At 35.4% G+C, this 12,422-nt stretch overlaps 1 protein-coding gene across 5 annotated transcripts in view; it reads left to right on the plus strand.

Annotated features, from left to right (window-relative positions):
- The first annotated feature begins 4,478 nt into the window (after nt 1-4,478).
- Nucleotides 4,479-12,422, plus strand: part of LOC129578631 (uncharacterized) — a 53,522-nt gene continuing 45,578 nt past the window's right edge. For 3 of the 5 annotated variants that reach the window (XM_055467473.1, XM_055467475.1, XM_055467474.1), the window contains exon 1: nt 4,479-5,756. In XM_055467473.1, coding sequence (XP_055323448.1) covers nt 5,610-5,756 — 147 coding nt within the window. In that variant the 5' untranslated portion in view covers nt 4,479-5,609. The remainder of the gene's footprint in view (nt 5,757-12,422) is intronic. The other 2 variants (XM_055467476.1, XM_055467478.1) reach the window with 1 other exon arrangement.

The raw sequence follows: 12,422 nt of genomic DNA on the forward strand, positions 1-12,422 counted from the left end.
CCATCCATTTGATCCAAAATAAAATCTTCGTATTTTCGTTCAATTTCTTTAATTTTTCACGTACTGCTCTCTCTCTCTCTTCCAATATCTCTTCCTCTTCCCGATCCCATGTATAGTATCGAAATGGTCAACTTGAATTCGAAAAGCGAATTTCAAGTTCTTCTACTGTTGGATGTGCTAAAACAAAATCTAACCACATCTCAATTTGTTGGGTATGGCATTCCACTTTCATATTTTTAAGACAGCGAAAAGAAAAAACTTCAATTGGTTTGACTACGCATTTACTATTTTCGTTATATCTGCTTAACACTTCGAATGTTTCAATATTATTGAACAGAATGGGTGTATCATTCAAGCATTTTGCTTGTTCAGTTAAGAAGCATACAGAAATACTGTTCACATTCTTGAGTTGTTCATCGATCACTTCCCAAATGCCTGGATTATGATACCCATATAAATCAATGCTCCGAATCTGTGGATTCAAACTGGCGATCGTTTTCACGTCATCACTGTGAATAAAATATGGCACGTGTTGTGAATGGTTACGCAACTTGAAGGTATCTAAGTTTGAATATGTTTGGAAAATATACTCGAAATCCAAAATAATATTGTCGTCCAATATTAGTTTACGTAAACGTGGAAAAAGGCGATTGAAATGCTCGCAACCAGGCCCAACATACCCTCTTCGAGTGAGAATGTTTCAACGTTTTCGAATGGATATTCTACTGCACCAAATGTACTCGTATTTTCTCCAAAAATACACAAATGTTTCAGCGTTCTGTGACAATACTCGTTAACATGAATGAAGAAGTTTTCGCGAAGTGACGAACTTTGATTAATCTTTAATTTTATTAGGGGGATGCTTTCACCAAAACATCGAATGACTTGAACCGCTAGCAGAGGGCAGCGAATGCAAATTGCGTTATCGTAAATACTTATATCACCTAAATGTGCACTTACAGATCTACTGCCAGTACAAACGACTATCAACCTCATCTTGAGTTTCCGAACGAACACCATCGCAGCTGCAACAATGAGATACTTATTCGCTTCGGCTACACTGATCAAATCACGAAAATTCAAATGCTCGAATACACGTTCGAATAGCAATCATTATCAACATCGGTAATTTTTGTAACGGAAATTGCAGCAATCTCTTCCACTTCATCTCGATTTCGTTTTTCGTTCGAACCTTCTTCAAGCGGTTGTTCCCTTTTTGTGTTCATTATTGTCGAAAATCTCGTCCAGATAGAAAGTAAAAGCACAGAACACACGTTCACTAATCGTGTATTGTTTGAATAATTCCTCAGAAACAAACTACATGCAGTCGGTTATAAAATGTCTGACCACTATGAACTATTGAGCATGCATCCACTGAATCGAATGACCTGTCAAAGTCACTCCTAATGAACCTAGTCAACAATCGTTGATTTTTTTTAAGTACTGAAAGTACAATTTTTGATGACAAATGAAAATGGGAATTTATGAATTGAAGGAATAATATGCATGCTTTTGCATGGTCATCAATAGAAACCAATCTCAAGATATAATATGTCTAATACTTCAGCAATCTACTTGAAAAAATGAACAAAGAATATCGTTGGGATGTAATTCAAATTGCCAAAACTTGTGATGAGTACGAAATTCGTATCATGTCATTTTTGTCAGATTGATGGGTATAATTATGAAATAGAAAATAGGAATGAGAAGAAACAAAATGTGAAACTATTCGATTACAGTTCGAATATTTGCAACTCAACGAAAAAACTTTTCGACTCTTATCAAGGAATAACAATTCTTTTATTTCAAACAAAAAACGGTGACAGAAACGTGTTCAAACACGTCACACTCGAACGGAAATTTGAAAAAAACTACTCTAAAAACAATGTTCATTCTGCAAACAACTACTGCAATTTAAATCCTCACGGTGGCTAAATCTTTATTGAATATTATTTTCATCGAAAATTGTATAAACAGTGAGCTGAAGCAACGTTCATTTCACCAAAAGGTTCAGTTTAACGCCAGACTTTTAGTTTCAAACGCCACTAGCGAACTCTGTTGACTTCATGAATCATATTAGAATCGGTTGACACAATGGTTGAACTGATTTCACATCACCTGTGTCGGCAACGAATGCGATCAAATGATATTCCAAATGTAATTTAAAGAAAATGTTTGAAATAAAATAGCATCTATTTGGTTTTTATTATATTTCCATGAATCAGTCAAAATTGACAAGCGGTTTCGACGTGTGAATTAGCCATTGCCAAATTATTGCCATTGTATTTGACAGTTTGAGTCGATCAGACAATACGAAAAATGATCAAATTTACAAGAAAAAACACACAAATCATGATATTCAAATATATGAGTGTGCCGAACTTATCAATGTGTTGGTGTAAGTCATTAGCATCCCCGGAGCGAATTATTGTTTTTGCCTTGGTCTCAAAACTCAATGGCGGTAAATTTGAATATAAACTGAATGACTTATGATTGGTACGATTTGAATATTCATTTTCTCCATTTATTTTACAAAGCAATTCGCAAATATTTGTTCAAATGGTCATGAATGTCCAACATGTTTGGTGTATTTTATATAATTCCTTATCAGTATCAATGCCAAATTCTTTCCGTGCGGAATAGATTCATATTCGTTGAAAACACAACAATCTATAGACTGGATCGTGGTTTTAATCGGACTTCCACATCTTAAAAACTTGAAACAACACACACACACACACATTCTTCACATGCAATTAGAGTTGGAAAAACAGCAAACCATGTCTGCAGATATACTTATTAAACTGGAACATTTGAATATATCGTCGCCCATGAAGTTTAAATATAAGTTCATGGCATTAACTAAATCCTAAATAATGAGAAAATGAATTAAGAAACTTTTCAGAGAAAATCATTATTGCATGCATCTATTCACAGATTAACGATTGGTCCTTGCTTTTGTCAATTTACCTGCTGAAAGTGTCGAGTTATCCTTATCATATCGTCTGTACGTACATAGCATCGGGTAACCAAGCATATGGTAAGGATTTAAATATTATACAGTTAGTTTTCTGAAATGCCGTTTATAAGTGCTCTTTGTCCCTTTGTTATTCAGTGAGTTTTCATCCTTCGCAACATAACAACGAACAAAATAATCAACGAGAAAATGGTTAAGAACGCCGAAAAGTTATCTCCTGCAACTAAGGTTCAGAGTAAAAAACGAAATATTCTAAACATTTCAAATGGTAATAGTGGTACGTATTTATGACAAGATTGTGTGTAAAAACTAATAGAAACGCCATGGAATTATTTCGTGCTGTTGCTTGTTTTTCATTCATCATTTTGGTTTTAAAAAACTTGAGATTGGGTGTGATATTTTTATTTTTATTTATTTCCAATGATTGTTTTTTTTTCTTTTCAAAGGTAGAGTAGTAAAGAAGGAACCAACGACACCAAAAATAAATGTGTATCTATGTAATGCACAGTCAGTTTCTTCACCACAACCCATAAAAAATGAGCCAAAGGATTCGATACCTTCTTATTCACTGCCCAGCAAAAAGTTGACTCAATTTCAAGAAGCATTCCAACAATTCATCCTAGCAATGGAAGGGAAACGAGAACAATAGAAATGTGTTGTGGTCATAAAACCAAATCATACGGGGATATGAAAAAGTAAATGAGTTTGAGCGCAATGAAAAACATCAATATTAAATCATAGAACGTTAATTTAGTCAGGCAGATGCTTGTTCATAGCAGAAAGTTCGAATTTACAATAATACATCCAGTTTTTTTTTATTAGAAATTCTTACAAATGAACCGTTGAAAAAATAATTATGATAAGACGTAGACCAGATTATAGCTCCGATCGACTATTTTTGGACCATTTTAGACGAAAGTATTCTACACAGAATTTCAAATCAAAAATGTTTAAATCTTTGAAACATAAAACAAAAAAATTAAAAAGTTTGCTAGAACTATGCTACACACCATATACAATCCTTCAAGATTTCAATTAGAACAAATTCGAATATTACTATGTGCCTGAAAATTAAAGCATTTAGAGAATTTTGGGAGAGTACGGTAAATCTCAAACAATAACAATGATCCATTTGTCGACAACAAATCCGGTGTGCAAAAATCAATGAAAAACTGGTATTTTTAACTCATCCAGGGCGATAAATGTGAAAAAGCGCTGCTCTTACAATTGTTTCAGAACATTAGCATATTTCTTTAAATCAAAAAGATTCGAATTTATTCTTTTAAATGTGTCATCTTTGTAAATTGTGCTAATAGTAATAAAATCTTTTAACGAAAAAAAACGATTTGAATGCATTTTCACTCGTAATATATCTGGTAATGTGTTGGCAGTCGGTACATGCGATGCGGTTTACCGAGCGGTTTGCCACTGAATTGTTGCCATCGCTGTTGACAGTTTGGGCTGTGCAAGTGTCGAAATAGTTCGTATGTTGCATCGGGCAGCCCGTCAATCTGTAAAAGTGAAAACACACAAAATCGAAATGAAAGGAAAGTAATGTCTAGAAACAAAACAACAAAAAAAAAAACTTGAAAAAAAAGTCTAGATGTTTATTAAACAATAAATTGCTTTCCATCAAAAATGGTTTTTAGTGAATTTTAAGTGAAACGAATCGTGATAGTAACTGCTGCATGCTAAAATGCAGCAAAAATAGAAGAAGAAAAAACACAACAAATCCAATTCTCAATACTTCCTGTAGTATGGTGATATTGAAATGTTGAATGTTTCATTTTTGACTTATTTCGTATGCATTACAAACAATTATTTATGCTCCAAATATTCTTGGGCTGAATAATATTTGATAAAATCAAAGCATTCGCATCGAAATTCCCGCAGTGATATTGTGTTTGAATAATAGTTTTTCTTAATCAGTGGTGCTCGTCTGGTTGAGACGAAATAAGCGAGAAGAAAAAAGAAAGAAACGTCGAAAAATTGTTTTTGATAGAGAAAATCACAAGAAAGTAGTGAAAAAGAGAAGAAAAAAGAAGAGTACGAGTCAACCACGGCTAAAAAAAGGCTAAATCTTTTCGTATGGAACGAATTATGTTATCGGCATTTGGGATTATCGATTGATATTTCCCTTGGAGTGTCGACTGATAGGCCATTCAGCCGGAATCACAATGTCAAATGTTTAGGCGATAAAAAAAATAAAGAACTATCACGATGAAACGCATTTCAAAAACGACATCAGCGAAGAAAAAAACTGTGAAACAATGAGAAGCATAGAGTTCGGGCCATAAATTGTCACCGCATCGAACACGCCCGCCCACCCGTCTGACAGAAAGAACTTGAAATTGCATTGCATTTGCTATGCAATCGATTTTTTTCTTCTTCTTCTTTTTCATATTTCTAAAAACAAAGTGTGTGTTGTCAAATAACTTTTTCCGTATCTGGTTTCCCCGGTTTGATCGTGTGAAAATGCAAATGTGGATTTAATGTTGGTGATAAAGAAACAAACATTTTACCTACTGAGTGAGGGTTTTCGTGTCCCAGTCGGTTGTGCACAGTAACATTTTCTCTGTATGCTGCTGCAAATCAGGAATTTTACACTGAATTTTCGGTTTTTAAAAACAATATGGACAACATTGATAATGGGCCTACACATACCACTTCGCCACATGGTAACAATTCGGAACATTTCAAGGATATCTCAACGCCAGACAGTGAGACTGACAACGCAACGCATCGACATTGTGTCTCGCTGCCCGTATACTATAATCAGGTAAGTTCCACTTCAATTCACTTCCAGATGTTTCCATTTCTTCTGCTCAAATCGTTGTGCTTTGCTACATCTCAAACCTGCTAAAGGAATTTGTATACTTCATTTTGCTGCAAAAAAGAGAGCGATGAAAGAAAAAAAAAACAAACGAAAACAATTGAATATAAATTGTAATGTATTGGATTTTATTTGATTGCGTTTCGAGAAAAAAATGGGTGATTTTGCAATTGGTTGCTATCGAAGTTATTTCGGTGTGAAAATGGCATTTGCAGTAGTTTCGGATTTATGAGCAGATTTTAGATTTCAGGGTAGAATTCCATTGTCATGATATAATCAAAATTTGCTGCGCTATGCTTTTCAAATGCCAATATAATTTCGGGTTCGTCGTTGGGGAGAGCATCACCCAAGAATAAATCAACGCCTTTTAATATTTTCTGTTTACCCGGCACCATTTCAATTAGCTGGCGAGGAGTTTGGCCGCTCATTTCATTCATTTGTGGACTACAAATAAAAACTTTGCAATCCGTACGATAGAATTCGATATATATATATCAAAATTGTCGCAAAACAATGAGAAACCGTCGCCAATGCATTCCCGCAAAATATTGTTGTAGATCTCTCTCTGGATTTGGTGATCGAATTTCCAAGTCAGCTACTTGAATGCGAACAGGGGAATTTCTCACATTCCAACTCATCGATGATAATGACGAAAGTGCACCACGTTTTTGGCACAAAATTTTTGCGCTCATTATTCGTATTCTGTTTCACACAAAAATGTGAAAATGCACAATCGTTAAAACAATCTTAAATATAATGACACCAATGATTAATCAGTTTTATTGCACTGAATAAAAATAATTGAAAAAAAATAATTCGAAAACTCACAAAGAATCAAAAAGAAGCAATGGTGATGAAACGATGCAGTGATGATGTTCTAATGGACTGATTATAATCTAATCTTTCGGTGATTCAGAACAGGGCAAATGTGTCGAATTTCAATAAAACAACAATAATATTGTACGATTGAAAGACGCGATCATCGTCACAGCAACGGCAACGGTATCTTGTGTAAGTGAAAAGAGGCAACACAATTGCATGCGATAGAAGAGATATGATTGGTCATTTACACGTGGTGATAAGAAAGTGTGTGTGTCCAAGTAATGTAATCAAATTGAGAAAAATGCCGGTGTATATCACAGTGTTTAAACGCAAGAGGGCAACTTAGATTCGTAGTATTTTAAAGTGTAACAGCTTCATACAAACGTATACGTGTATGGAGATGTTACACTTTGAAATAATTCGAATTTAATTTGTTCTTTTCGCTTACACATTGAAATATGTAATTATTTCCATTACGCAAACGTGATTTTTGATATAGAAACATTTCAAGAAAAAAAGTGTATGCTACATCACTAAAAATTTTCATACTGATTGGCACTCATTTTGGCGAAATGTCATTAGTTATTGGTTTAGAAAACTGAACACGGTCAAAACGGTAGCCTGTACCGAATTTAACAACTTTTGCTTTCCAGCCCAAACTCATTTCTAAATGGTTCACTTCTCGTGGTGATACATGTCTAACCGATATTGTTCTTAATGTTTTAATTTGATCGACATAAGTAATCACCTTCTCTAGTGTATAACCCAATATTTCAAGTTCTACTAGCATTGGTAATATATTTGCAAGCTCAAATAGGTTTATCTTATCAATGTCCATTTCAGTAAGACCTAGTTTCACAATTGAGCGATTTCGTCTGAGGAACTTATGAATAGCGTCGCTGGATTCAAAAGTATCATGATAAGTTGAAAAGTTTTCGAGGCGCTCAAACGTAAATGGAAAATCAAATTCCGATGAAAAGTTATATGCCCACATCCGATTTTCGTCAGCATTCAGGCCATTAAATAAATTGAATGTTCGAACATTTTTGAAATGGATTTTCTTATCGTGTAAACTATGAGCGACTTTTTCATTAATTACAAGTTTGAGCTCTTCAAGCAATGGAAGACTATCCCTTGCAAGTTGTATGATGCTTAAATCGGGAGGGAATTTTAACCTTAAGGTTCGAAGCTGTGGATTCAACCGGATAGCAGAACAAACCTGACCGTAGAGTACATTCTTCTCCTTACATTCAATTGTATATCCTCCCACACTCATTACTACCGTTAGACTTTCTATATGAGAAAACTTATTATCAATACCAAAGGAAGGGAAACTATTAGTGATCTCTGCTGCATGAATTTTCCCAATATTGTAATCTGCATATCTTAACGTTCGTAAACGCGGAAAAAAACTATTCCACAAATCCGTTTGCAAGGTACAAGCATTAGTATAAACTGTTTCAACTTTTAGAAACGGCTTCTTCAATTGATTCAAAGCACCTATTGGATAGCCCAATATGTTGATTTCCTTCAACGATTCGAAACAATAGTCGTTAGCATGAGAAAGCAGTCGTTCTAAGATAATGAAATCCCTTTTCAAAAATGAATCATAATCTTTAATTTCTAAGAACGTAATGTAATTCCCAAAGCAACGAAGCAATTGCAAACTTGTTTTCAATGTGTCCAGCTCTTGCTCCTCGTCCGGTTTTTTTGCACTATCTGAAACCGTTGTTCTATTACAGTGCCGAAAATACCTCGTTCGCCAATAGTATACAGGGTCTAAAGCAATTTCAGCAGTATAATCAATGCGTATCTTCGGCTGATATGTTGAACCAAAAACGAAAGAAGCCGCTTTTCTCATTCGTTTACACGTATCGGCGATGCTTAGCAAGTCCTTTAAGCTTAAGTACTTGAAAATTTCTTCAAGACAATCGATATTAACATCAGTTAATTTTTTCTGAATTCTTGGCCTTTCTGCGATAGTTTTTTCATCGGTAATGGTTGATACGAACTCCATTTTTACGCAAAAAACCTGTTATTACGATTTCAATTTCAAAAATTAAACAATCTCAAAAAGTGACAATAAAAGTTTACCCAAAGAAATAGTTTCGCCTAAGAGTGTTTTCAACTTTTGAGCGTGGCGTCCAAGGATTTTCTTGTGATGAAGGATAACAGAAGAAAAAAAATTTAATATAATCTTCAATGTTTTTAATTTTTCTCCAAATTCGGACGACAGTTTTGAATAGTGTTTTGTATTGAATTCTGTTTTTAGTTCACTGGACAAGATGATGACTCTTCAACGATAGAACAACAACTGATTTAAAAATACGAACATCAATCTTGACATTTGGTCCTTTCCATCAACACTGAGACGAAGACAAATGAGTGAAGTCTAATGAGTTTCAGTGTAAATTAGTGTTGGTTCCAAAACGGTTTTAGCTTCAAACTTAAACAATGTAATTAAAGGATTGGACAAAAAAAATGATAGGTACAAACTTAAACAGTCCTAGATGAATAAATTGTTCTAGACAAATGCTAATCCGGGTCCATGCGTTAATCACTTATTTGCTTACAAATATCCATATGGAGATCCTAGATGGTGGTGAACTGTGAAAATATAAAAATGTATAGGAAATCCACACATTTGATTAAGTTAGTTGCTTAAATTTCGATTGGGCTGATTTCAATTTTCGGAACGATTCATAATGGATGTGCATCGGTACAGAAAAAGAAACGATGTTGGTTATTGTTGTTATTCTTTTTTTTCTCCTCTACGACTGTTTTCGTTATCTTTGTTTGTTTTGGTGATTTCGCGATGATTCAAATGAAATCCCACCTAATCCATTTCTATTTTTTGTTTCGCTCTTGTTTTTTCCACGAATCAAATTCAACGCAATTACCGTGTGTACGGGTGTGCACGTGACAGTAACTGACATCTATAATTATTCGGCTCAAACTAAGCATCGGTTTGATTCTGCGATTTTCCATCGTTTGGCTTCGCCATTATAGCACAGAAAAAAAAGAGTTTCATTTTGATAACACAGAAAAAGCGTTCGAGCGAGCCGGAGAGAGAGAGATAGAGAAAAACTAAGCAGCCCATACACATCAACTGCTTAAACAAACAAAATGAAATGATGGCTTTTATAGCTGGCAAAATGTCACTCAGTCGAAACGCGGTTTCGTATATATATTTTTGTCATATTTAGTTCGGCTCACATTCCATATATACGGTCAATAATAATGCGATTTAGAGCGTGTAATGGCAATTAGTAGGTAGAGATATACCTGGACTGAATATACAATAGTTAATTTTAGCTACCTATTCCGCATCGGCCACCTTTGGGTCTAGCCATTCCCGGATTTCATTGGTTGGCCATTTGCAGAAAATTATAATTAAAAGTACATAAAATCCGAGCGAGAGAGTGAAGAAGAGGAAGAAAACAAGCCATCGCTTTTAAAAAACGACCCGACAAAACCGTAATTCTCTAATTATTCATTGGAAAATAATTGCTTATCCGCGTAGCAGTTGATGATATATACGTATAGATATTTTGATGCTTCACTGCATGTGCCGATCCATTGTGATTGCGCCTCGCCAATAAAATTTATCGTATTTCACAATGCAAACAACATTTCAGTATGACACTCAAACGTATGTGAACCTATCAAAGAATCTAAATCATTTTGTAGCTCCCGTTAAATAATTTACGATGGGTTCACCATCTCTGCCTCACTTCGTATTGGCGTATTTCCATGCTTGCGAAATTGCCTTTGTTAGGCAAAATGTCAATACGGCTAACGAAACAATAAAATAAAAGAAGACAGAGACAGAGCAGAAAGAAAAAACTAAATAAATAAAAAAGAACAGGATTTCGAATCCGTAGGTGCGAAAAGAAATTTACCATCGCAATGGCGAACGAATGCAATATGTTGCGATTCATTTTATTTTAGTTCGATGAATGAATCATCAATTCGCCTTTTTTTTATTGCCCAACAGAAGAAACAAAAAGCAGCTATCTCGATTTTATTAATTTGTTTCGCAAATGCATACGAGTATAAATCTGCGGTGTTGCGATTGCAGTCGTAGTCGCAGTCGCAGCATCGGCATCAGCAGCAGTCAAGCCAGCAAGTAGTAGGTTTGATTTGTGGTGTTCCTAATTTATTATAATTCCAACGTGAAAAGTGTTGCATCCATCCTTGATGCTCTTTGTTTTGGTCGCGCAAAAAACTCGTGAGCTATTTATTCTCCTTCTCGCCTAGTCATCGTTGCATCGTAATGTATTTCATTCGGTTTGTTCGTTTTGTTCGCTCTGATTTCTGCATGTATAATATTTTGTGACATTTTCTGTCGCGACAATGTAGTCAATACAAAATGTCGACTCATCAATGCATTACTTCCGATTCATTTCCAAACTGACGGCGTGTGTGTGGCTCAGCCATGGATGGTCGCGTTTTCACTAACGTGTATGTTGTTGTTGCGCTTTTGCCTGCAAGTGAAATACAAGTTAATGAATTAATCACTTGCCAGCTCCATAAAATGTATGTCAGAAAGTGTGTTGAAGACCAAAAACACACAATGAGAGAGCGAAAAAAGACAACTTGCTCTACGTCAAATGAAACCAATTAAATTGAATTATCGTTTATTCTGTTTCATTGCATCGGTGTTCCATCGACGTTGTTTTCGACGCACATAATTACCGCTGAACAAAAACAAAAACAATATTAATATTTTGTGCTTTTCATAGTGAAACTATTTATACGATATGTCATTATGGTGGCACACCTTCCAGTGTATGCGCGCAACATTCTCTCCTCCGTGGCGGTTGAGTCAAGTCCCAAGCCGTGTGCCGAGAAATAATGTTGTTCTTCTTCGTTGTCATCATCAGCGTTGCTGCTCGACGAGCTTGTGTGTGTGTGATATTGCGTGTTCGATTCGAATCTCAGATGAAACTATCGTGATCTACAGAGGCGGTCAGTTTGTTGCAACATCATCATCAAATTATACATTTATTTGATGTACGATTCGAAATTACCTTTTGTTCGGCGTATAAAATGGGCATCGATGCTATTGCCAATGGCTCAAATCATATGGACAATTCCGAGTTGTCGTTGTGAGCGCACACGCCTCCGACCACATTCACTAGTTGAAAGCGAATTTTATCGCGTTGAATGGAAGTTGAAACGAAATGAAAAACACATTGTAGCAGCCAGCGCACCATACACTCAGACTCACTATGTATAAAAAAAACCATTCCAAGGATAGGTGTCCTTTGTCATTATGATGATGAAATTCTATACCAAACTTAGTTAGCAAACATTTATAACATATATATCGATCGGTCTGCCGAAGCAGCAGCAGTAGCTGGTGCTGCTACTGTTGCTACTGTTTCTTCGTTCGCTTCCGCACGTGCACTTCTTCTTCATTTTGTTTCTGTCTGTTACACAAATTACACTCGTGCCAAATAATTCAGTTCACATGCATTTGTGATAATAATCATTTTCATTTGACAATTTTCACGGCATTGGTGCGGCTCCCTCGTGTCGTGCACAACGCCGCCGAATGCTTGTCATTTTCCTTCTTATTTCATTTCGAAACATATCTTTATTTCCGTTTATACCGAAAAATTCTGCAAACAACTTTATAATTGGATCGCTTGTTACTTGGGAAATTTGTTAACGCTTAATTTTTCACAGCTCTCGTACACTTGTCCGCAGGCGAATAGAACTTTTCAGTCGCACGACGACAATGACGCATCATCAATGCACAATTTGTAGTTAAGCTTACTTGAA

Source organism: Sitodiplosis mosellana, unplaced genomic scaffold (assembly GCF_009176505.1).
Source record: "Sitodiplosis mosellana isolate CC-2019 unplaced genomic scaffold, AAFC_SMos_1.0 Smas_scaffold_6226, whole genome shotgun sequence".
Taxonomy (NCBI): Eukaryota; Metazoa; Arthropoda; class Insecta; order Diptera; family Cecidomyiidae; genus Sitodiplosis; species Sitodiplosis mosellana.